At 41.4% G+C, this 26,829-nt stretch overlaps 2 protein-coding genes across 3 annotated transcripts in view; both read right to left on the bottom strand.

Annotated features, from left to right (window-relative positions):
* The window catches only part of atxn2l (ataxin 2-like), a 33,119-nt gene extending 27,761 nt beyond the window's left edge, over positions 1-5,358 (bottom strand). The window contains 9 exon segments of the mRNA XM_084743642.1: positions 694-1,004; positions 1,282-1,488; positions 1,652-1,743; positions 1,977-2,095; positions 2,276-2,477; positions 2,587-2,658; positions 3,002-3,058; positions 4,785-4,842; positions 5,204-5,358. Of these exon segments, the coding sequence (XP_084599768.1) occupies positions 694-1,004; positions 1,282-1,488; positions 1,652-1,743; positions 1,977-2,095; positions 2,276-2,477; positions 2,587-2,658; positions 3,002-3,058; positions 4,785-4,842; positions 5,204-5,220 (1,135 nt within the window). The 5' untranslated portion in view covers positions 5,221-5,358.
* A 6,563-nt stretch (positions 5,359-11,921) lies between these two features.
* On the bottom strand, positions 11,922-26,507 carry sh2b1 (SH2B adaptor protein 1). 2 transcript variants are annotated; one of them, XM_084744538.1, is made up of 10 exons: positions 26,335-26,504; positions 20,077-22,213; positions 19,238-19,339; positions 17,847-17,938; positions 17,409-17,491; positions 17,078-17,233; positions 16,777-16,988; positions 16,367-16,541; positions 13,794-13,884; positions 12,240-12,373 (listed from the first exon to the last, which is right to left on the bottom strand). In XM_084744538.1, the coding sequence occupies exons 2-10, from the start codon at positions 21,799-21,801 to the stop codon at positions 12,352-12,354; spliced, it is 2,658 nt and encodes an 885-aa protein (XP_084600664.1). In that variant the 5' UTR covers positions 21,802-22,213; positions 26,335-26,504; the 3' UTR covers positions 12,240-12,351. The 2 variants fall into 2 exon arrangements, with proteins under 2 accessions (XP_084600665.1, XP_084600664.1); XM_084744539.1 differs by lacking the exon at positions 13,794-13,884 and having other exon boundaries at positions 11,922-12,373; positions 26,335-26,507.
* Between the last annotated feature and the right edge of the window lie 322 nt (positions 26,508-26,829).

The raw sequence follows: 26,829 nt of genomic DNA, 5'->3' as shown, positions 1-26,829 counted from the left end.
TAATTCTGTGGGAGGAGTTCTGTAGGAGACTGAATTCAAAATGGCTGACTTCATGTTGGATTTAGGTGATGGGTCCAAGAGAATTTTTTGTGCGTCTCTGTGTGATACGTGTGTGTTCTGATTCTCGTGCATGTCAGTGAAACGTGCCGTGGCGGCTGCTGTTTGACGGTGACCAAATCTCTTGGCCACACCCACCAACAAAGCTATACCAGGTGCGTCAACAGGCTAAAAGAAACGCGCTGCTGCTCTCAGATTGTGTCAAGCAGGAAACTCGATTCTAAACGATTTTTTTAACTCAGCCTTCGATGTAAATGCATGTGCCCTTCTGTGATATTAGAAAGATCATCATGCAGAAACTTATGTCAGGATATGAGAGAAAATGTTTTTAGAAAAACTTGGGAGGTATTTTGGCATAAAAAAAAAGTAGTTTAACCAAAATTTGAATGTTTGGATGTGAATATATGAGGAAAACTACTGCTAACCTACAGGATGACATAACAACATAAAATAAATACAGAAATAATGGATCCACCCTTTAAAACGACTAACAGGACCAGATCAGAAAACAGTCAAATGTACTGAACAGGAGAAAAAAATCAGAAATAATAATTCTAAATAAAGTTCTCTACTTCAAACTAGAACACTGGTATCAGTATTTATCATCCACAGACAGGAAGTCCTCCACCTCCCTACCTCCGTTAACAGACGAGCGTGTCGTGTCGGCCAGCGCCTGTGGATGGGACAGGGAGTGCGGGAGAACATGATTGGTGCAGGGAGGGCTGCCGGCTGCAGGCGGGCTGCTCTGTGGTTGGTGAGGAGAATAGGTGGTTCTGACGGACAGTGGGCTGCTCCTGTCGGATGGCGGTTTCGGGGAGGACGAGCCGGGCGGCGGATGTCTGGAGGAGGCGGGCGCGGCGGTTCGACCGGAGCCTCCGGTCCTCATGCCGCTGCCAGACAGGCCGATCTCTCGAGCCCGCTGAGGGAGAGGAATGTATTTACCTTCCCTGGAAAACCACATGGAGGAAAAAAGAGGTGGTGAGAGGAGTAAAGTTCTGTTTTCAATCAGAGAGGAATTTCTGAAGACTTCAGAGCCGAGCAGGCGGACGGTTCAGAGTGAAGACAGGCAGGAAAGTTCATACACTCATAACTCAATGTCTCAATCCAATCAAAGTCTGGTTAAAGGGATAGTTCAGATTATTTGAAGTGAAATAACCTCCAGGTCCTTCGGCACAGATTTTCATCATAGTATTTTTTTTTTAAGTTGAATTTCAGAGGTCTTACCTGCTGGTGGAGGTGAAGCCGGGGCTGGCTCTGTCCTCCCTGTCTCGGACCACGGCGCTGTATTTGTCCTCCTCGCTCCTGCCCTCTTCGTTCTCTAAAGAAACCCGCCGGCGGTACTGCAGGCTGCTCTCGATCTCGCTGGCTAACCGAGCCGCTCGTGCTTCCCGCTGTCGGTAGACCTCTGAGTTGCCCTTCTCCAAAGGCATGCTGGGAGATCAGACAGGAGACAAACAAAAGACCAGATTATTGAAGAGCTTTTAACTGCGACAGACTGAGTAATTTAATGGTTCTCAGCAGTAAACAGAGAGCAAAAGTTCATCAGAACTGATAGGAATGATGGCAAACCATGAAAACAGACGGACGGACTCACGTGTACATAGAGAGGCTGGAGTCGTACGTGGACTTGATGCCGTACGCCTCCTCGTTAAACTTGAACATCTCGTTGGCGTCCCAGCCATTTGACTGAAAGAAAATAAAAACATCAAAAATAAAAAAGTGGAAGCTGCCCTTTTTCTCTCCTTCCTGCAGCTGTTGTGATCATATTTAAACTGGACACGGTGGAGCTGCAGCAGCAAAACCTTTATTATTACAACTCATTTTATTCCGGTCAAACATCAAAAGACTGCAGCTGTTGTGTGTGTGTGTGTGTGTGTGTGTGTGTGTGTGTGTGTGTGTGTGTGTGTGTGTTCCCTCACTGTGTCTGACTCCAGCTCAAAGTTTTCTCCATTTCCATTTCCATCCCACCGCTGCAGAACCTTCTCCCGGTGTTCCCCGTTGGTCCGAGTCGAGCTGATGGCCGTGTCAGTGAATGCATCTGAAAACACACACACACACACACACACACACACACACACACAGGTCAATGATAAATAAATACCAACTCTCACTCTTCTAACTCTTTCATCGTCTGTACAGTTTTCACCTCAGATTAATTTCCTACAACTCCTGTAACTGTTAGCGTGTTTCTGAACGTGTCCTCGGTGCGTCTCGTTACCTCGGACAGCAAAGCTGAGGTCGACGTCGCGGCAGGTCATGGTCACCAGGTCAGCGGGGCTGAAGATCATTGTGTCAGTGATGTCTTCGATCTTGGGTGGAGAGGACTGGCTTCCTCCTCCTCCTCCTCCTTCCTCACCTCCTCCTCCTCCTCCTCCATCTCCATCGCTCTGTTTATGAACAGCGTCCACAGCCAGCTCACACTGGAGGTGATCAGAGGAGGACACACAGATAAATCAGTTACTGAAGCCGCTCTGAGGTGATGGTGGAGGATTCAGACAAAGTGTGATCGAGTGTAAAGAGGATTTTTACCTGTGAGCTTAAAGTCTTGAAGATTCCCTCGTACACAGCGCCATTTTTCACTCTGACATCACAGGTGGAGCCCTGTAACCAGTGAGGAACGCTTCAGTCTCTTTGAACGTAGTGCTGATTCCAAAAATCACAAACAGCTGCTGCGAGTGAACAATGCAGCTAGAAGGTCTTTTTTTTTTTTTTTTTTCAGGTGCTGTGTTGTGTAACTACACTATGGTTTAGTTTTTTTGTTAAATGTTTTGTGCTTCTCTTTGTCTTCTAACATCTTGGAGTCATGAGAGAAATGTGTTTTGACTTTAATACTTCATCCTTTGGATTTTTGTTTCTGTGCCTGATAATCCATGAATAAATTTCCCAAAAAACAAAATCAAAGTTTTACTACGACTTCAGACAGATAGAGGAGAGCTGGACTCACCACGACTGCTGTGAGGAAATGAAGCATTCTGGCGTTGTTGTAGACGCCTTCAAACATCTGCAAACAGAGACGATCAGTGAGGAAAAAAACTGCAGCATATCTGCTGCTTCCATGAACATCAGGATGAATTTATATAAAACCAACAATTATTTTTACTTTTGTATTTTTCTTATATCTTTTGTATTTATCTTTTGTGGTATTTGGTTGTTACTATTATTATTATTTCAATTTGATTGTATTTATATCTAATACGTATTTTCATGTTGAATTGCTGGATATAAAAGCTGTCAACTTATGTTGAAATATTAAATGTAAAAGGTAATATGATAAATAACCAAATAAAGAATCAAGTATCAAAAGCAGAAGCGCTCTTTGAGCAGTAAAATGGTCAACAATGTCAAAACAAACTTGCCAGCGCTCTCTGCTGGACAAACTTTGTAAATCTTTTCTAATGTTTCTCGCCAATTCTTTGATTTATTGGTTGACATGTTCTGCAACATGTGGAACAGATTTAGTTTGAATGAACATGAAGCAGAAACTCCACCTGAGTCATTTCAGCGTTTGATTACAGATTACTTATCGATAGTAAACTGGTTGTTGATATTACAGATGTTCTGTGTTTCCACACATCAGGGAACATTATGCATATAACAGATCTAATAACATTTAAAATAGTTCAAATAGACTCTAACTTGACATTAAAATGCTGCGTACAGTTTAATCCATCAGTATTAACAACACAATAACACCATATATATTATCATGACAGCAGTCTTGATACTTCAGGTAGATCTGCTGGAAATACTTCTGTAATTTTACTTCAGAAAAAGTAAAAAATATTTCGAAATTTGGACTTTTAAGTCTTCTACAGACACACTGCTACTTTTACCAGGGACACACATTTCTGTAGAAATCCAACATGTAAATATTTCCACTGATACATGCAAATATATTTTCCACATTATTTCAGAGAACATCAAGTCTGTCTTGTAGTGGAATAAACATATATATATATCCTCCAACCTAAACCTTCATCTATCAGTTTATTTAATTATATCCTATGAAATAATACATGACTAATTAGATACTTTTTAAATTATTATTATATTGTTACTCGTTTTCTGATGTTTCTGTTGTTTTCTTGTTTGTCCTTCTTACATTTCTTTTTTCCTTCTTTATTCTTTCTTTTTCTCACTTCTTATGTACGTTAAATAATAAAAAAATACGAAAATTTGTTGTATTTATCATGATGACAGCTCTTAATATGACAAATATTTGTAATGTTGAAGGACTTGCTTGGCTCCTCCTCACATGACTGACGCTGAGAGATCATTGCAACGTTAATATCTGTTTGAGAGCATCACAAACATACACGGCCACAATGATTAACCGAATAATCAATTACTGATTGATTATTAAATTACTCGCCAACTATGCAAATGTTTGTTACTCCTCTCCAACATTTGGGGCTTCAGGAAACACAGATCATAAATTTTTGCCATTTTCTGACATTCTATGGACCACAAAACTAATCAATTAATGGAGAAAACAATCAGCAGACTCATTGATGATGAAATTTATCGTTAGTTGCAGCCCTACAGCAGTCATTAATTAAAAACCATTTTTAAATAATTTAGAAGTGTAGTCTTATTGTGAAAGGGTTCCTTCTTCCTGACCACAAAACATCTCTTTGATTTCAGAAGAATCCAGGTAACAATGGACACACCTGGCTGTGACAGTGGTACATAATTCATCAGGTTCAGCTGAAAGTGTCATCACTTACCAAGCTGCTGAGAGGAGATGACTGAGTCTGAGATGGTGGTTTCATGGTGCTCCTGGTCCTGCAGGTGAAAACACAAACGTCAGGTCTCAACAGTGAGAACAATAACAAGCCTCCAACAGGCAACACAGCAACCGGTCAAGTCAGCCAGCAACTTACAGGCTGACATGACACAATGAGACATCGATTACATTAACAACTGTGGCCTAAACCGCTTCTCTTAAAGATAAAGTCGGAGCAGCTCTACCATCATGTTGTTGTTGTTGTACAGATATTTAAATCAGCTAGCTGAGTGAGCTAACGCTGCTAGCTTGGCGCAGACGTCGAATTTAAGCAACGGAGACACAAACGGACCGCTCGAACCGACGCTGGCAGCACATTAGACAGAGACAGCTCAACAAGTCTGAGAGAGTCACTTATACTTTTTAGTCATGTGCATCCCTGTTATTCCCGTCCCGTCGCTCCAGTGAAAAGTCACACGGTTTGACAGACCGACAGACAAACACGGTACACCGCTGAAAAACAACAAAACACGGCAACGGGGGCGCTCGGTTTGCCTCAGCTCGCCAACCGCCGCGAGACTGGCGGGCGGAGTGCCGCTGCTGCCTGCTCGGCCGCCATATTGGGGAGGTTGAGAGATGCTGACTTCTCCACAAAATTGACGGTAACTCCATTAATTCTGAACCGTTTTTCATGTAATTTGGCTTGTTATTACCGTGAGAAACTGTACATGACAGTGGCTGCTTGTTGGAATAAAATTCAGGGGTGTGGCACACAACTAGAAGAGCACCCTGGAGAGAGATTTTGTTCACCGGAAAACCACTCTCAAGGGCACTTAGCCACAGTTTGTTCACTAGAAGGGCACCCTAGAGGGCTTTTGATCATTTGCCAAATTTTGTCTACTGGATGGGAACCACAGAGGGCACTTTATCACATTTTGTCACCAGGAAGGGAACTCAAAAGGGCACTTAATCATTTTTGCCCACCAGAAGGGCACTCCAGAAGGCACTTTACGGCATTTTGCCCGCTGGAAGGACACTCTAAAGGGCACTTAATCATATTTCTCCACTGGAAGGGCACTCTATAGGACACTTAGCCACATTTTGTCCACTCAAAGGGCACTCCAAAGGGCACTTAACCACATTTCCCCCCCTGAAAGGACACCCTTAAGAGCTTTTTATCAATGGTCTTGGACACTGGGCCCCCAGTAGATAAATTTGATTCCAACATGTAACCAGCATCATGTTGAATTTTTCAGGTTTACAACAAAACAAATTTTATGAAAATCGGTTTAGAATTAAGGGACTTACAGTCTATTTTGCAGTAGCATCATTTCATCACATTGTAATGGATCTTGACCTCCCCAATATGGCGGATGAGGCGCTCTCACTTACTAAGTGTGACTGTTGTCGCACAGCAACAAGAACCGGGCTCACCCGAGGAGCAACAACGAACGCACATTTTGTAAACCCCGCCTCCTGATTAAATGTGAAAACTGATTTGGCAAATTCCCTGTCAGTCATTTCTGACCTTGTTTCTGATTGGTTTAGTTTGATGTCAATCATTTATCTGACGAGGCTGTCCTGCTGGAGGTCATTTAAGGCAACTGAGAGGAATCTGTTTTTATTCATGAGGTTTTACTGTTTGATCTCCTGGAACATAACGCACAGAGGGACACTTAATTTAATTAATGAATTATATTCATTATATATTCATAGTCATTATAATTATTATATAAATTAATTATTCATCCACTCATGTTAAAAATGTATATTTTTTTCTCTTGTATGTTTCTTTTCCCTTCTTGTGCTTCCTTTTGTCCAAGTTTGGTACATGTAAGTTCCTCATAAGAAATGAATGGGAAAAAAAATAAATAAAAGCCATGTAAGGAAACTAATGCTAGAGGTTTTGTTGTGAAAAAAAGATGTAAGCTAAATTCAATTTCATCCACATATGAAGTAATATAATATTTTCGAACAATGTTCTTTAACTTAATTATTAGTACATACCATTAATGCATACCTCTCTAGAAAATCAGGATAAAATGTCACATCCTGCTCAATAGAAATGTATTTTAAAACTGCGGGCAAAAGAAAGACGTGACAGTAATGTAGCATAACTTGCCAACACATCATATATGTGCATTGTGTTTGGAGAACATGGAGAAATTAAAACTTAACTGGAAGAGAACAAGAATGTTTTTAGTTCCATTTAGAACATGTGGTTGTGGTGCGCTTCAGCCTCTTGTGGCCAAAATGAGTATTACAACAACAAACACTTAAAAATATCCTGCCAAAACTTTTTTTTACCCACTTCTTTAACGGATGAAAAAGAAAAAATTAAGGAATTTGGAAAGATAAGCAGATAAACTTGAATCTTTGAGTTTTAGAAAATCCAAATCGTATTTCAAACATTACTGACATGTATTTCAATAACTGCAATGAACATGAATAATAGTTAATATGTTTGTTTTGTGACTTTGAAAACAATGACATCACAAAAGACATGATGTCATTTCAAATCATTTTTCAAGTTTTTCAAAATAAAAGTTGGTGAAATTATTTCAGTGTATCATTAGTTTTTGTACATTTTCAGCACATTGTAACAAAACCATGGTCATACAGATAATCATGATATTAAAGGAATAATCTGTAATATATTTACTGTAATAAGTCATAAAATGACCAGTGTGACCTTAGAGAGCAAGGAAACGTGAAGTTGAAATACTTGACATGAACGCTGCAGTCACGGTGTCCTCTTTTGAAACTTTTTCTGTTCCCATTTCACATTAATCATTTCAATTAATGCTGATTGTTTACAAGTTGTAAGAATTCATTAATAATCTAGTTATACCTGTGAGTAGGTGGGTGTATAAGGAGAAGAGTTGACAAAAATCAAAAAGACTTTGCAATGAACTTCATCAGGTGTGAAATGTAGTTAATAAGTGTTGAATTTGCAGAAAACAGTGTGCTGGAGTCTTTTTGCATTTTAATTGTACTTAAATCATTAGATTAAAAGAAACAAACGCTGGCTTCTCTGACAGCAGCTCCACAGCCAACATGTTCTTCTTTAAATTTACATTCTGGATGTGAACAACTGTTTCCTTTTCTTCTTTTTTTTGCCTGTTTCATGTTTATTACACTTCAAAATAATGCTGAATGTTACCGAATGAGTTAGTGTCTGTTTATGAATCATAAGAAATCATTAATAATCTTGTAGCCGGTGCAGATCTTTATAATGGTTAAATTGAGCAAAATGTTAATGGAGTTTGGCAGCAGTGAGACTGTCAGTCTGGCAGCTGTATTTTCAGGTCAGTGGGCTTGTTTTCAGGAGTTATAATCAGCTGATCGACTGACAGTGGAGGATTCGTCGTTGCGCATCTAGCGCTCCTGCACTCGTTTGTGCTGTTGCACACATTTCTGCACGTGCAAAAGCTGCATACTGCTCCTTTAAACTTTCATACCGTTTCATCTCTAATGATTTTTCCAAATTGTTGCATTTCAGGCTTGGAAAGGGAAAAAAGAGAGACCACACACCCACGAGTATGTTTCACTATATTTATATTATATCATTAAATTCAATGTAGTACCTGAAACTAACCACACAGGGTGGACAGACAACACTGCCCGCCCTCAACACACGGTCCCAGCAAAGAGAGAAAAGAGACAGAGAAAGGCACAAAGAGTTTTGAAACTGAGAAAAGGACAAAGAACGTGAACGATGAATGATTAAGGGGGGGGGGGGTCATATAGACAAATACATGAGCAAAGAAAAAACAAAAAGACCAGTAGAAATGACTGGGGTCGATGACGTGGCGCATAAAGAAACAGGCAAGCTCTAAACCGAGTGATGGATGAAGACAGAGCCACACGAATGCAGGCAGAGGCTGATGACGAGACGACAGACACAGAAAGGCACAAGTAGAAAAAGTAGGTATTTTCATTGACATTTTCTGCTAACTGTATATTTTTTTACCCTTGATGAATGGAGGATGAGGTCGAGGAGGAGAAGACAGCATGAAAGAAGAGTGAGGATACTGTAAAGCCTTTGAGAACGAGGCATTATAGCATCTATCTTATTTTTTTTCTCCTTCTTTTTATCCCCCCCCCCCCCCCAAAAAAAAAAAAAAAGGCACAAACACATTTTCAACTGAATTACAAGATGGAGTCGGAACAAAGTGTTACACGTACATGGAGTAAGCATACAAAATAAAAAGGTGTCTTAAAAACAAATAAAATTAATACTATTATTCTGACCGTCATTATTATTATTTCCATCAATATTATTGTTATTGGTATCAGCAATAATTTCTCTCTGAAAGAAAAAACACATCTCTCCCAGTTCATCTTTTTTTTTTTGACTGTGTGTGCGTCAGAGAGAAAAAGAGAGAAGGAGACAGAGACAAACACTGAGTGACGCTGCTGCTGCTGAGTGTGTCTGAGGTAAATGTTTCCTGCCCGCTCGACTTCAGGTGTCGCTCAAACCCGACGCGTCACACGCCGCTCAGAGCGACAGACCAAACTCCACTGGAAAAAAAAATCACTTTAATGATGCTGTGTGTGCTGGAAAACAAGCTTTTATTGGAACTTGAAAGATGTGGGAATTTTTAAAACTGATACAAATTTTAGAGGATGAAAACTGACAGATTTTTTTGGGATGGGTCTGAGCTGTTTGAGCTGGAATCTTGAAAACTGGGACAAAACTGTGTTCTGAAGACGTTTTTATGCTTCAGGTTTGCTGGAAAATATGTCTCAAAAAATCAAACTCCTGGCTATTAAACTTGTAATGGGACAAACTCCTAATGATGTTTTTTTTTTTTAATCAAATGTCAAGCATGTCAGCTATTTTATTTTTTAAAGTGTCTCAGAGTCTCTTAATGTTAATCAAAATACACATTTTTAAATAATAGAAATGTGTATTTTGAGCTTTGATTTAGGACTACACAGTCGACATGTTATGGTTGAGACTAATAATAATAACTCTAATAGAAATATTATTGAATTAATTTGTCTGAAAATAGAAAGTGTACCAGTGCATGAGCAGTTTTCACACTTTTAGTAAACCAGGAAGTGAGGCAGGGGCCCTTGGGATATAGTTGAACCTGATTAAATCAGATTTTTTGTTCACAGAGGTCTGTGAACATTTTAATTTAAATAAAAAAATAAAACAAGATGATTATAATATCACATTTTGACCCCTGTGTTAACAGTAGGAATTGTTTGCTTTGGAGTTTAAAGGATTTAAACACATTTTAATTTGACTGAAGTTGTGAATTGTTGTCTGGGACGAGGCTGTTTTCTGACCCAAAGACAGTTTAGAAATTAAAAATATTAAAGTAAAACAAAACGTGTAAATTACATATATTTCATATAGATAAATAAAAGAATAAATTTTAACCAAAAAAAGGAATTAGTGTTAGCAGTAATGACTTTTAATTATCTCAAGAACTAAGAATTGATTGATTCATAATTTTTGCATCTGAAATCTACCACATTAGTGTTTGTTGCTGGTAGTGTTGCTAACCTTGTAAAATGCTTTTTCTTTTATTTAAGGGATAACTTGTGTTTTTTGAAGTGAGGTTGTACGAGGTTCTTCTCCACAGTCAGTATTTGACCTACAGCAGATGGAGGTCGACACGCCTCCAGTTTGGAGAAGCAGCAGGAGAGTCAGTGTAGGACGCTAAGCTAACGTCCCACTGTGGACAGCGTCAGCAGCAACATGACAATACATCACAATATTTTCACCACTTAACTTGTTGTCAGAAAGTTTTTTTTTCTGATGTTTTATCATCATCTCCAAAGCAACCAAACTCTTCAGTCTTCACAGTGAGAGAGGCTACGATCAGCATTCAGTCTCTGCAGTGGTCAGGAGTTTTTATCTGCTCCAGCTCCAACTTAATTTTCACCCCTTTTCGGGTAGAATGTCAACGAAGGCTTGTTGGCCTCCGTCTGTATGTTTTCATCAACTCTCGTCTTAGTCCTAAAGTCCATCAGTCTCCGTTCAAGCGGCTCGAACATCGTTCCAAATTAGTCGGCACTGATATAAAAAAGTAAGCACTGTAATGTCACTGGCCTCCACGCTGCTGCCTACTGTTTACTAACCCTGTTTTCCAACACATGACAGAAAGAAAGAAAAAAAAACTGGAAGCCAACCTTGTCTCCTAGCACCGGGAAAGGAGTCAACAGCGCATCTGAAAAACCTGCATATATACAGTGGCATAATTTTACCTAACAGAGCACAGGAGTTGTTGGTCTGAGGATAAATTACCCACAAGTTACAACCAAATTACCCTCAAACTTCATGGTAAGTATGTGATAATTCACACGTTTTCATGCATACTTACCGTGAAATTTGGGGCTAATTTCTGGGTGAATTCAGAGAAATTTCCAAACATATTACTTGGTATTTCTCACTTATTTACCATGAAATTATGAGACCTGTAAAGTGAGGTGTTACCTCATTATTTTAGGTGTCTAAAACACATGTTGCTGCCTATACCAGTTCTCCTGCTGCTTCTACAAACCGAAGGCCTGTTGTCCTCCATCTACTGTAGGAAACACACTGACTGTGGATAAATATTTCATACAACTGACTTTAAAACATCTGAACTATCCCTTTAAGTCAGTATGACTTAAAAACTGAGTGGAGCTTGCTGTGCCGTATGACGTGTCGGGTCGACCTGCCACAGTACACGTGTCTGTAGAGTGTGTTTGGCGTCTCGGCAGGACCGCTGTGAGGTATTGGGACTGCTGGCTTCACAGGGCTCCAGCTCTCACTACCGTTCACGTGCAACAAAGAGCCTGCTGTGAGGCGTACCGGCAAAAAACAAAAAAGCTTATCGGACTAAAAGACAAAAACATTTTTTAAAAAAAGTACTGCTGCGAGTTAGTGTTGTAAAGCTGCTCTCACCCGTCTCTCCGTCTGCTCAGTCTTCTCTTTCTCTCTCCTATAGTGTTAGTACTTTTACAACTCCTCCTCCTCCTCCTCCTCCTCCTCCTCCTCTTCTCCTCCACCTTGCTAACAAAATAAAAATACTGGTTATGAATGGCTATGATGTACGTTGCCTCATCCAATCTCACGTTCGCTCACACACACACTCTGTCACAAGCACACACACACACACGCACGTACACACTCCTCCTCCTCCTCCTCCTCCTCCTCCTGGCCTTCCCTTCATCAGAAGAAGGAGTACTGGTTATCGATGGCTCGGGGCGCCCTCGCTCCGTCCCTCTCCTCCCCCTCCACAGCTTCTAGTTGGCGGAGAGGAGTGTCCCTGTCCCTCTCCTCCCAGTCCTCCACTCCTCCTCCACTACCACCACCGCTGCCTCCACTTCCTCCTCCACCTCCTGCTCCTCCTCCTCCTCCTCCTCCTCCTGCTGCTGCTGCTGCTCCTGTCGTTGCCATCGTCACCACAGCCGGTCCTCCTCCTCCTCCTCCTCCTCCTCCACCTCCTCCTCCACCTCCTCCACCTCCTCCACCTTCTCCCACCTCTGTCTCATTTTCTCTCTCCTGAGGAGGGGTTGGGGGTGGCGGCCGGCCCGGCGGCAGGGGAGGAGGAGGCTGAGGAGGGCTACGGGGTCTGCTGGTCAAGTCTGCATGGAGAAGAAACAGATGAGAGAAAGAGAGAGAGAGAGAGAGAAAGAAAAGAAGGTGGGAGATGAGAGAAAAGTGTAAATAAAGGGAGGCAGAGGAGGAGGAGGAGGAGAGGAGGAGGAAATAAGGACAAAAGTGTGAAAAGTGAAATGACAGTGAAGTCGGAGGAGAGAGGGGTGAGAGGCGGGGGAGAAAAAGAGAAAATGACAGTGAGTGGCCAGTTAGGTGGGAGGAGTCTGCAGTCATGGAGTCCATGGGAGTCATGGAGGCAGTCCAACTCCAGCAGCACAAACACACACACACACACACACACACACACTCACACACACACACTCACACACACACACTCACACACACACTCACACACACACACACACACACACACACACACACACATACACACACTCACACACACACACACCGTTGAGTAACACAATCTTAACTAATCTTAACGGTCCAGAATACATCTGCCATTATCTGCAGATTATTTTCTTGATTTATTTATCATTTCATCAGAAAAAAAATGTCCGACAAATTATATTTAATATTACACATGATGTACATTATTATGTGCAATATTACTTTTCATTATCATGTTCAATATTATGTGTAATATTGTGCAATAATACCTTCATTATCACATGCAAAACTACTTATTCAATATTACTGTTATGTACAATATAAGGTCATGATATCATGTGCAGTATTACATCTAATATCCTGTGCAATTAAACGTTTATATTACTTTCATCACCATGTGCAATATTACCTTTTAAATATTATTACTATTATGTGCAATATTACGTTTATTATTGTCTGCAATATTTTTCATGATCATGTATCATGTGAAATATTCCATTTAATACCATGCAATATTACTTCACTATCATGTGCAATATTTACATATTATCATGTGCAATATTTACATGTTATCATGTACAATATTATATTCGTTATTAGGTGGAATATAACTTTTTATTGTTTTTAAAATCACTGTACTTCTTTCAATACTTCTTTCAATGTGCCAACAGTACTTTCTATTTCAGTCTGTTTTAGCTTACTTTGTTATTTAACTTGGGTTCCTTCTTTTGTTATTCTATCAGGCACTGTTTACTCCTAACTATTATTTAATACTCTGTTATTTTTTTATTGTTTTTTATTGTGTGTTACTGTAATTTTGAAGCAATCTCTCTGGCACAAGAATTAAAGCATTAATAAAAGTTTTTTAGCATAATGTTTTCTAGGAAAAGAAAACCTGCTTTAGAGAGTAAAGCTTGTCAAGCTTGTTCTGATTGGTTCAGAATTCCTGACCGAAATATGTCCAATCTGAATAAACACACAAAATAAATGAATAAATCAGATCATTCAGCCGCTCACTCCCACACTCGCTCGCTCTCAGCCGAGTCCGGTCTCACTTACACACAGTCAGAGATGGGGGTTGATGGAGAGTCAGGATGGCGCGTGGTGATGACATCACAGACTGTAGGCCGACTGCCTGCCCTGTCCCGGCCTGCAAGGGATGAGCCAACGGATACAACAGACAACAACAACAACAACAGAGAGGTCAGAACAGCGATGGTGGTGCAGTCACACAGTGAGCAGATGGAGACGCTGCAGGACACAGAGAGGTGAGAGGAGTTCGTCACCAACAGTCAAACTTATTCAGTGCTATGGATGGGATGGGCATCGTTAGGATTTTATTGATACCAATATTGATATGGATACTGCTGATCGATACTCTTATTCCCAAACTTAAGAATGCCACGGTCCAAACTGGAATCTGAAAATCTTCTTCAACCTTTAATCACAACTCTGATCAACAGACGAGACAAATCGTACGAATGACGGACTGATGAGAAACATTCTGGTGTTAATGTGACAGGTCACCAAATCGTGTGCAACACCAGGTCAGGTAAATGAAGAATAACAGATAATTTCAATCCTATGGCTTTAGTTCTGATAACTTTTTAAAAATTAATCATAAATATTTGATGGTTATTTCAAACTGAAACTTAAAAATGTTTCATTTATATTTCATGACCTCTCAGGTCTTGACATTTGGTGCAAAAAATTCTTAATCAATACAATTAATTTATTATTATTTATTCACTCTATTTAGATCTCCCCCTTGCTTTCCAACAAATATGGCAAAGACATCTCATTTTTAGTAATTAATGAGGAATAAATAACTAAAATTAAATGTAAAAATGAATAAATAGCCATTTAGCCAGTGATCATCTGTGTGCTGAGTGACATCAGGAAGTACCTCTGATGTGATTAGGTTCACTGTCTCAGATAATGGAGTTCATTGTTTTTTATTTAATTTTTTAATACTAATAGCAATACTGGTTGTCATGGAGATTTCAGTACTGACCAGTCATGAATCAGTGCTGGTTTAGCACCAGTTATTGATACAGATCTCTATTTAACACAAGGTGACCAACACTGACAGCTTAACAGCCTCTGTCTTTACTGTAAAGGTGTTTTATTGATTTATTGATTGACATTACAATCAGATTCTCTGGTATGTGAAGAAGAGATGAAGAGCAGAGGGTGACATGATGAGAGGAAGATGAGCTGAGAAGATGAGGCTCTTGATATGATGCTGATGGATGTAAACACACACATACAGAGACGACTGATTCTACAGGCAGAGGACCACCTGGTTCTGACTCAACACTTTTTGGGAACATTGCACAGGACTAACGCCTTCTTGTCAGTTGGTCGTTATGATCTTGTCATTGGACAGACAGTCGCTGTTGTTACTTAATTGAGGGGAGAAACTTCTTGATCTATTTATGTCAGAAGGAGGGACATATGTAGACCCGGTGTATTTTATTTGAATGTTTACCAAACATTTACCAGCTCCAAACTTATTGACAACATGTTAAAAAACCACACAAATCTCTACAGCAGCCCCCAGAGGATGAAAACTTTCATTTTTCTTGACAACGTGTGAATTTCACTCCGTCTGACTGCTTTCTTAAAGAGCACCAGCTGCTAGTGTTTCAAGCTCAGTGACAGGTAAGTTTTGTCATGTTTTGTGTTATTTTAGAGTTTAATTTCTAAGTTATCCTGATGAATTTGGCGTTAGCATGTTGCTAATGTGGCTGCACAGGCTGTGGTCATGTTGGACTGATGTTGTAATATTGAGGGACAGTTAAGAGAAACTGTGTGAACGATAAGCCTCATGTGAAGCTACTAAATAGTAGCTAGTAGCTAGTAGTTTGTCAGATGCTGTAACTGTTCTTTTTTCATGTTGCTTTTTATGGACGTTTAAACAGTTAGCACTGAGCGTTGTAAATGTACAGAGGCTGCTGTGACCCTCGTCATCAAACTGCAGGAATTCATGTGCTTGGCAACGCTGTGCAGCTTTGATTAGCACCCACTCTGGTTACCAGGCAGAGTCAATCTGTGGATCATTTAACCGATAATGTGCAGGGGGGTTTTTTTCACCATAAGCCAGTCGATTGGTTGACAAGTGGGTAAAATTTCATTCAACAGAGATTTTCGTTGGTTGACTACAGCTCTAGTAACAGATACGTACGGATCAGTTGCACAGTGTGAAATACAGTCTTGACTGCCACTGTTACTTAATAATTAATATTAGTGATTAAGGTTGGGCGATGAATATGTCACCTATCATAGATGGGCTGAATCCGCTGCCGGTTGTTTTTTTTGGGGCCTTTTATTTTGCTCAACACGCTCTCATCCAACAGGACAGGACACACCCACTCAGCCGAACCATGAGCACTCTGAGCTGGTGAGGAGTGAGAGGAAAACGCTCCATCGCTCAGGAGACAAAGATATTGCCAGTCGTCGATGGATGGGCTGATGATGGTCGGTTGGAAAATTTTAACATATCGCCCAACACTACTGAGATCAACCTGTTAAACCACCAAAATCATATCAACAACACATTTGTTTTCTTTACGATCACAGTTTTTATGTTTCTGTTCTGTTTAAATTTTAGGGGCGGGGCTTACTCATACCTGGCTGGCGAACAGCGGTGGCACCCACAAAGCTGATGAGCGTGACGTCCGAGGCGCCGCCAGACTCCAGGGGGATCGGGTGCACCCGGAAGTGCTCCAACATGTCGAAGATGGACTGGAACCACAGGTGCTGCACTCGACACTGACCGTCCTCGTTCAGGGACAGACGGAGGTGCTGCAGCGACGAGAGCAAAGTCAAACTCAACATTCAGCAGAATTAATTTAATCTGAAAACATGTCAGTTTTTGTCTGGTTCCTTCTGTTTTATATCACTGTAAACTGAATATCTTGAATATCTGTGGCGTCCCGATACAGAACATCAGAACACACAGCAACATTCGCAGGTTCTGTCCTGCAAAGGAAATTAATTCTCCTCTCACACACACACACAGCTGAACTCGTGGACTCACCTTGGCCTTGCCCTGGAAGTTAAAGGTGAGGACATATTCTCCACGCCGTGTCTCGCTCTGGCGAACCAGGAAGACGCCGTGGCTCGCCGGGCCTCCAGCCAGCACCAACTGAGCAGCTTTGAGACGGGACAGGGTGCCGTGGAACCACTGACACTCACTGAGCGGGTGCTCCACCGCCTCTGCAGTGGTCGTCTCCGAGAACAGGAAGGACCCTGTGTGGGTGAACGGTATGTTAAATATGACAAAGAGATGGTATGTGCAGCACTTTCGATGAATAAAAATGTCTTTGGGTCATATTCACCTGTGGCGTCTGGTGTCTCAGCAAAAGGTGTGCCCAGACCAGCCCCGCCTCCCCCGAGGATCCGGCTGTCTGGTTCGTCGAGAGGAGCTCGAGGTGGCAGCTCTGGTGGGAGAGGATCCATCAGAGGTGAGGAGCCTCCGATACCTCCATAACACACTGAGACAACAGACACAGGAGCAGAGAGACGAGTGAACTCAGGCATAAAGTTAGAAAAGACCTGCTCACACTACATCTACTGGATTAAAACTGGTGCCACAAATAACAAAAAGAAGTTTACGTTTCTCCTTAAACAGTGAAACACACTGTAAAGCTCACAGTATCACAGACACACCTTGTGAAAGACGGTCAACAATCTCAGGCGTCCCGCTGATGTCCAGCGGCCCCCCACACACACCTTCAGCATCCTCCTGTTCACTGTCGGACAGAGACAGTAGCTTTTTTCAGATCCTGGATGAAACTCATGTTGTGAGTTTTTGTCCCGAGGTTTTCAAAGAATTTTCAGATCATTCTGGGAGTTTTGAAATAATAGCATTTGATCTGGATTCTGGGTAGGACTGGTTTAGCAAATCTGTATCCCAGGTTTGTAGGATCAGGATCACATATCCTGGTTCTGAAATACTGAAATGTGAGATATAATTCTGATCTAGATTAAAAGTTTTGAAGTTTTGGTCCCGGTTGATTATGTAATAGTTGTGAGGGGCCTCACAGTAGCCACACTTCAAGCTGCTTTAATTTGTCCCCCCCTTCAGTGCTGCCTCTCATGTCGTACCTGAGACAGATGCCGTTCCTGATGTCACTCAGCCAGGCTCTCATCTGTACGGCGTCTCGTGTCTCGATCACGTACTGCGCCGAGCCTTCCAGCTGAGGAGGAATAAAAGAAGAAAAAAACATGGAGGAGGAGGGTTGAGCTTTAGACGAATCTTTGCTGATCTGGTTCTTTTCATCATTAAACTAAGTGCACTGACATGATCTCCTTTTACCCACAGTCTCGTGTTTTTTCTGTGTTTTTTCAGGTTCAAACAGATATTTCTAACAGAGTTTGAACAAACAGCTGCAGTGCTGAGGATGACAGACAGCGACAGTTTAACAGTCGACTCCATGAGGAGGACACAGGAAGAAACCTGTCTGTTTTTATTCATTGATACATTTATTTGATCTCTGCTGGATCCATTATTATAGATTTAGATAACACATTTACACAGCAAGGAGATCTGAAGTAACAATTATTTTCATAGTCGATTAATCTGTAGATTAAGAAGCTGAAATCAGAGAATTTTGACTTTTTTCTTTGAAAAAATTACTCTAACCAATTAATCGATTAGCAAAATAATTGGTGATTAATTTAATTTTCAATTGATATTTGATTAACCAATTATTTTCAAGGACTTTTAAGGTGCACTGCATTCAAAATAATTGACACTTCTTATCACATTAAATCAAATGTTACTGACAGTGTTCAACAGATATGTGACAAACTAAACCTGGCTGAGCCAATATCTGACTTTTTAAATTTACTTATCTGAAAACAAACTATTCAGTCAGTTCAGCTGGAATTTATTTTCAAAGTATTCACTAGGAGCTATCACAGGCAACTGGACTGTGTTTAAGGCTCCTGAAGACATTTCCCCTCTCGTCCCAGAGGCTTCTTCAGTTCTGTAAAAAGTCTGACTGACTTCTTCAGAAGTGGAGACAGTCCCTGCAGGATTTCATGGGCCTTTTTTGTTTCTTGTTGTGGCCTAAAATGCCTGAAGATGAAAAGTCTTCAAGTAGGCAAAGCACAGTTACCTATGATAGCCACTAGCGAATACCATAACCCAGATGGCTGAGAACCTTCACAGATATATGATGAAAGTAATGCAATTGCAATTTCCAAGTTTCAAGCACTTTCTCCAAAAACCAAAGCACTTTTCAAATGTTTTCAATGATTGCAGCACCCATATGAACCCTGTACACGTCACTAAGAGCACAAGGACTCAAAAAAAAGAAGGCTGAGAGTAAAACAACCTGAGGGATGTTGTAAAGACTTCTGGAGTCTCTTTGAGTCCGTGTGGATTGATTCATTTGATTAACTAGAAGAATATCTGCCGGCATGGACTTCCCTTGAGAGACTCCTCTGCGGAGAACAGTGACACAGAAGGATTGGGATGAAGGAGTGATTACCTGCAGCAGAAAGGTGTTCTCCTTGTCAGGGACCTCCAGCGCCGTGGTGCTCCTCACATCCACGATTGAGCAGCAAGGAACAGTCAGCCGGGGCTTTGAGGACTGTGGAGACAAACACAGACAAATACAATAACTGGTGTTATCCCATTATAGTTTTTAACTGGTTATGAAACAGTCTCAGTTAAACACTGATGCCTTTATATGAACAATATAAAGACCATCTGCAAGAAGATCAGCTCTGTCTATACAGTTATTCTTCATGTCTGCCAACAGGCCAGATTCTACGTGAAGTCAGATGAATCAAGCCTGTGTTTACATTTTCACAGAGGAGAGGTACATCAGCCAGTTACACAGAATCAAGAGGAGATTTTTATTGAGATAAGTCTGTTTGTGGTTATGGCAGAGGAAACACTGTCGCTTTGTTCATAGGGGGCCCAAAAATCGACTAAATATGAAAGTGTAAAAATCTCATACCGGGGTTTATGAGTCAGACTATTTCTTGCCTTTGCAATCAGCAGATACTGATCATTTCTTTTCTTTTTTTTTTTAACTCTCCAAGTAAAATCTCCTTCTAACTGATGAATTTCTCCAAAACACACATATATTATACATATATATACATACTGAGCTGAGTGGTTGGATGCAGTTGCTCAGCCTGCCTTTTTTTTAATTTTGGAAAAGGTCTTAATTTACGCACTTTTTCAATGAATTGTGATGTGATGTTTCTGATTAAAAAAGTGGTTCAACTTCTCAGTTAGCTGAGAAAACTGGCAGCAGACACCGCAGGACATTATGTCCTTAGATGAGTCTACACACTTATCTGCGAGGGAAAGACTTACTTTAGGTGGAATGAAGAATTCCAAGTAGTACTCCTCTCCCCGCTCACCACCTTCTCTGTCCCGCTCTCGGAGGACCAGACGACATTTGTGCCAGCGTCCTCCTCTCCAGGGCACGTTCCCTCCGCTGGCCAGAGGCTGCACCGCTCCTGCCTGCGCTGCAGCCGAAGGAGCTGAGGCGACGTTGTTGTTGTCTGTACCGTGATGCAGCAGACCAAACGAGAAGCCAGAGAAGCCGTGGCTTGCACTCAGTTCATCGTTGGATGAGCTGACGCTCACCCCGCCCTCCCGCACCAGCCGACCCACCTTCCTTGGAGGGCCCATGGCGGCAGCGGCACTGCTCGGGGGCAGCGTGGAGGAGGCGGCGTGAGGGCCGGCGGCAGTCGGGGTGAGGACAGGGGGAGGGGATCTTGACAGTCTGAGTTTCTCCAGACGATGGCTCCACTTCTCCTTCTCGCCTCCTTCTCCGTTGCTCCGCCGTCGATCCCGAGCAGCTTCTGACAGAGACAGAGAGGTGGCGCTGCTTGAAGAAGAGGGGGGCAGCGAGGAGGAGGAGGAGTGGGGGAGGGAGAGGGGCATGGACAGAGAAACGGGCATGGAGGAGGTGGGTGTGGGAGGCTGTGTACCAGAGTTCCTCTTTGAGGTTGAAACCAGGGCAGCATCCTGCACACCCATGGTGTAGCTGTAGCTGGAGGGCAGCTGGCTCTGGGCGGAGTCACTGGAGGAGCTCCGCCAGTGCAGGATACCTCGGACACTCCCCCGCACACTACGACCCACACTCCGCAGAGAAAAGCGCTTCTTCAGTTTGTTTTTGGAGGAGTTGGGCGTATTGTTACCTTTGGAGCCGGGCGGAGGAGTGAGCGAGGAAGAGGAGGGTGGAATCTGGGGAGTGTGGGAGGGGTCTGCACTGTCCACCTCTGTGGATTCTCCTTCCCGCTCTTCCGGCTCAGCATCTTCCCCCACAGATGCTACCCCTAACCAGCTGTCCTCCTCTTCCTCGACCGGTGCTTCCCCGTTGCCAGGTGCGATCATGGCGCCCCTCTCCTCACGCCTCCCGTTGTTCCCTCCCACGGAGGAGCAACATGATGACGATGAAGACGGAGGCAGAACTTGGCTGTGGGCGTAAGAATCTTGAAACCTGTCCCCGCCGCGGTTCTCCAACACCAGCCGTGTGGGTGCAGGCTTGGAGGAGGCCCGTGTCGTGTTAGTCGTGGGACACGGGAGAACGGCTCCCCCAGATGCTGACAGGGGAGAGACCGCCTCCTCTTCCAGAGATGTAGCGTCTGACTGGGGAGCCCAGCTCACCATATCATCCCTCCCAGAAGCGCAGCTTGGCGGGAGCGCCCCCTCCAGCTCGCTCTGGAAGTGACGGACAAAACGGTCGGTGAAGCGCCGGCAGAAGGCGGCCGCTGAGTCTGGGGAGTAGTGGGGGTTCTCCAGGAGAAAAGCCCGAAAGTGGCGTGCAAAGTCACCGGCTGCGACACGGGCATGGAGCTCACAGAATTCGGTCCAGCTCAGGCAGGGTGAGGGGGACGGTGTAGGGGTGTCTGACAGGGAGGAGGGGTGAGCCTGGGGTGGAGGGCTCACCAGAGGCGGTAGAGGAGGTGGGCGGGGTGACAGGGGCAGCAAAGAGGGAGATGGTGGGGACGGAGACGGGGAAGGTGAGGGAGGTAAAGGAGAGGAGTTGGCCGCCCGTGGGCTGGGCGGGGTTAAAAGAGAGCCGTTCATTCTCCTGAAAGGCCCGACAGGCTGACTGACTAGATCAAATCACTTCAAACATACAACAGAAAGCTGAAGTGATTGCACAGCTGGGGTCACTGACGGGGGGCAAACACGGCACATTGGTCTAATCATTTACAAATGAGTGTGAACTCAAGTGTTGTGCTCAGCCCCATCTACGATGAAGAGTTGAAAAGCACTGGACCCCTGCAAGACGGGGTTAAAAGAGGTCAAATATCTCCAAGGCTAAGCTTTCTTGCTACATTATTTTGTGAAATTAAATACTTAAGCGTTTCAATAAGAAAATATGGGATTCAGGTAGTCACTGAATGGATGGATGGAGGAGGTAAGATGTGTGGGATTCACAAGGTCTGCCCCTTCTTCACCGTCTGTCAGACATCCAGAGAAGTGTGGCCACATCCTGTGAAAACACAGAGACAAACTGTGACTTCAGCTTCAGCTTATTAAAGGAGCAATACCGTGAGCAAAAGTCAGTACGGTAGTCCACATAGTTAGTTGAAGCCATATACTGTTTATTATATAGGCTGAGATCCTGTTTATTATATGATTTATGGTTCAAGCAAGTTGTTTCCCCCTCGCACCCCCCCCACCCCCACCCCCCCCCCAAAGACTCAGGCAGGCTGCAGAAACGTCGCAGGAATGCATGACAAGTGCATAATTGTAATTTGAAAATAGCAAGTGATAGGGCTGAAAAACTAATCTAAATTGTATCAAAATCATAATATGGTCTACTGTAATTTTCAAATCTCAGGATGTACAATATTTGTTAAAGGTGAAATGTGTGAACTGCAGAGGCGTCCTGGATAACACATCATTCTCTAGACTTCAGAAAACATCTTAAAAATTATTGCTTATGCTTATATAGCAATTGCAATATCAGTCAAAAAATCACAATTAGATATTTCTTCAAAATCATTCAGCCCTAACAAGCGAGGACGAGTCCTCCACTGTGAGTTGATCAGCTGTTTATAGCTGTCAGTTGTCTGGAGTTCATGTTCAGTGACTTTCTGTCTCACTGCCTGAAAAACTGTTGGCATGTTGCTCTGATTAACTATTATAAACATCTACGCCTTCTGTAAGATTAATAATTATTTCTTACAACTCATAAACAGACACTAACTTAATCAGCGAGTTTTCTGCAATAATTTGAACTTCAATCATGATGAAAGAGGCAAACAAAAACTTATTCTGAACACCAAGGCTGTAGCGTTGTTGTCAAAGAAGTGAGTATTTCAACTAACATGTTTTCCTGATGACATATTGTGGTTATTTTATTATTTATTACACTAAATATATTACATATTTTTCTTTCATAGTGACAATCACCCAAAGGTTCTGTGGATCCTTCACTCATTCAAATAGAGCCTAAACATCAGAGAGGATCGTGGATGCAAACACACTCAGACACCCACAAACATACAGGTTAGAGTGTTCATACAATAACAGGACTGAGATTAAAAAAATTAGGACACATATTGTAATAACCCAGTGAAACTAAGAGGGACCAAATAACAAAGGAAAAAAGACGGATTTTTAGCCAAAAATCTCAACAGAGCTTCCAGAGGGAGGGGAGCTCTGTGAGCCAAAGCTCTACTCCTGAAAAACTTTTCATTAATTCCAATTAAACAGTTAAATAACCAGCAGACAGGGAGCATAAAGGACATGATGGAAACAAAAACGGAGATGTAAGAGACAGCCAGTTCATTTAAATCGTCAGAAATCAGCTCTGGCTTGTGCTGGTAGCCAAAGAGCTGCTTTTTTGGACCAAATGAAGAGCACTTCCTGCAGTCATGAGGCGGCCACAGAGAGGTGCCTTCAATTTTGGATGTTATGAAAGCATTTCAGCATCTGTTATTGATACAAGGGGACCAATTTTGACTATTTTAAATAACAACAAATTTGTTAATATTCTTTACTAGGGCTCAACAATTGACAGAAATATTTAATTGCTATTACTCTGACTGATACTGCAATTGTGATATGATTTGTTATATTAGAGGGAATTATTCTCATTGTCAGTGAAAAACATTAAAATGATTATGATGCGATTATTTCATGGGTCAGTACCAAACAAAGATGAAACAACGATCTTAAGTCTGTAGGATCTGATGTGTAGGCCAGGACATCTCTGCAGCACAACAATATTTAATTTAAAATGGTATTTAGACAAACATTTCATCTTTAACAAATATTGAGCCTCCTGTGGTTTGAAAATTGCAGTAGGACATACTGTGATTATTCAGCCCAATTTTTGATTTGTGGTTTAAAGGGAAGATGGGGGCCAAAAAATACATCCCACATTCTTAAACTGTGCAGCTATCAAAACAGATGAAACATGAGAGTTTTGATAAATAATTATAGGTAATGCGGATATAAGGACTAAGTGGTTAAAAGCAAATTCAAGTTCAGAAAATTACATCACTTTATTGTAACACAGCCTTTAAAAGTAGGAGAAGACACTAATGACACATCATGATATCAAAAATCTCAGACAATTTTCCTGAATCTACTGTTGAACGCGTTAACGATCAATAATTGATTAACCATTACAAAACGTGCGTGAGTTGCTCAGTTTAATTGTTGAAACAATTCTAGTGGCACATCAGTCGTGTGAATAATTAATTTATGAGGCACATTTATAGTTTCTAAAAGAAACAGCAGACTAAAAGAATAAGGCTCCTAATTCAACACAACACGTCCAATGAGTCACATTTAATGCCATTTCTAAACTAATGAGGCAGATCAAACCAAAATGTGAGAAAACCTGTGACCTCTGAAGAAATGGGACACAACACACACATGATTACTTGATAAACAGGTTCAATTCTTTCCAGCGATAAATGTATTTGTGATTAATCATTAAAATCCTTTATATCTAGTCTCATATCATGATATAATATTGCTATACTGCTCAGCCCCACTTTATGTATCTACAGCTGCAATGACTAACAGATTATTAAATTAGTCAGCAACCAAACTGATAATCAGTTTATCAGTTTGAGTCATTTTTGAAAGTCCAAACTCTGATTTCAGCTTCTTCAATCTGAATATTTCTGGTCTCTGACAGTAAATTGAATATTTTTGGGTTGTGGGCAGAAAAAGACATTTTGGGACGTCATCTTGGACTTCTGGGAAACACTGATCATACATTTTCACCATCTTCTGACATTTTATGGACCAAACAACTAATCAATTAATCGAGAGAATAATGATGAAAATAATCATTAGTTGCAGCCCTATATGCATAAATGATGATTGTCCAGTAATCTCATGTATAATATATAATAATACATATATAATCTAACACTCACAGAGGTTATTCTGCATCATAATGAGTACTTTTAATTTTGACACTTGTAAGTACATTTGATGATAATACTTCTCAAAGTCCAAAATGACATCCTCAAATTTCTTGCTTTTTATTCACAGAGGAGCGAAGAAAGCAGAAAATAGATTCAAGATTCAAGATGTTTACAAACAGAAGCTCAATTCAAGACTAAGTTAAAAAGTGAGTAAGACTTGTTTGACTTGTTTTTTCTTGAAAAATTACACAAACCGATTAATCGATTATCAAAATAGTTGGCAATTAATTTAAGTCAATTAATGATGATTAATCGTTGCAGCTTTAAAAACAGGTTCAGAAAATGACCTCGCTTTACTGTAACCCCTTTAAAACCTTTCAAATCAGGAAAGTACAACACTTGTCAGCATATAATGATATCCAAAGTTTAGGACAATGTCTAGTCTCATATGACAATATTGATATTATTACCTAACCGTATTTTTTTTTTTTTTTTTTTTTAATGATTTGAATACTTCTATCCCCACCACACATTCATCTATCTTCAGAGAGCAAACCTGCATTCTCACCTTTATTTTGTATTTGGCTGAAGGATGAAACAGTAAACTCCCAGCTGCTTCACTGACATGAAGTTTATTCTTGTGTACCTGATGTTATCTGTAATTATTGTAAAGCATTATTTCTGTGTGATGGTCATTAAATGAGGCACGTGAGCAGCCTGCCTACTCTGTCTCTGTTACATGTCACACAGATAAACGGGTCAAAATGACAGCTAGCCCAACAGACCACTGACTGCTGACTATAATGTGACTCAGAGCGACGTTAAATCAGATGAATATTAGATCAGCTCGCCTCACTCGCTAGCCTGTTAGCATGAACTAGCAGGAGGCAATGTGTGAGTCCTGCTCATTCAGCTTTCTTTAAAGACGTGTAACGTTCGCTAGCTAACAATAGCCACCTAACGTCAACTTGTTAACGGACACGCTATCAGTTAGCATCTTTATTTGGTAGTGTTGGGTGGATATATGTTATTTAGTAATGAGTACTGTAAGCAGCCGCTGAGATGAGCACATATTGAATCATCCGACAGCAGCTAACTATCACCAAAGATTCTTTACGAGCTAAGCTAACCGTTAGCCAGTTAGCTAGCTATTAATAAACCTGCTAACAGCTAGCTATCAATACTGCTTCAGCACATGAATGCTGTGTGTTTGCTGTACCTGTAGATCACAGTCCAGTGTTTTCTTCCGGGCACACATCTCATCAGTCTGTCAGGCTACATAACGGAACAATCATCATCGTAAAGGTTGTTGTTGTTGCTAAATATGAATATTGCTATGCCTTGCCTGGACCCGTTCTTCTCGCGCTGCTCTGCTTCTCGCGAGACTTGGTGGGAGGTCGGTACTCGAGCTTGACAGCTGGCGTCGAAAAAACAAATTTTGTCTCAAATCTAAAAATATAATTGTCATATAACTATGGTAAGTCATATGGTAAAGACTTGGAATCGATTTCCTCCAGTGAAAGAAAAATATAGGCCCAGTGTAAATCCTAATTATGAGATAATATATTAGGAGATTAAAAGAAATTTTGGAATAAAAAAGTCAAAATTATGAGACAAAAAGTCAATACTGACATAAAAAGTCAAAATCATGAGATACAAGTCAAAATTATGAAACAAAAAGTTTAAATTATGAGATAAAAGGTCAAAGAAATTA

The sequence above is a fragment of the Lutjanus erythropterus genome, chromosome 19, assembly GCF_056507025.1.
Source record: "Lutjanus erythropterus isolate fLutEry1 chromosome 19, fLutEry1.hap2, whole genome shotgun sequence".
Lineage (NCBI taxonomy): Eukaryota > Metazoa > Chordata > Actinopteri > Lutjaniformes > Lutjanidae > Lutjanus > Lutjanus erythropterus.
Note: the sequence above shows the minus strand (reverse complement) of the source record. Positions and strands in the feature narration are given on the sequence as shown.

Excerpts from the sequence above, each read along its gene's own strand:
- sh2b1 (XM_084744539.1), bottom strand. The coding sequence starts at position 21,801 with ATGAACGGCTCTCTTTTAACCCCGCCCAGCCCACGGGCGGCCAACTCC. Across the intron at positions 17,234-17,408 it reads TGTTGACCGTCTTTCACAAG|TGTGTTATGGAGGTATCGGA; the intron begins GTGTGTCTGTGA and ends CTGTTGTCTCAG. Across the intron at positions 12,374-16,366 it reads CACCGCTGTTCGCCAGCCAG|ACTTGACCAGCAGACCCCGT; the intron begins GTATGAGTAAGC and ends TTCTCCATGCAG.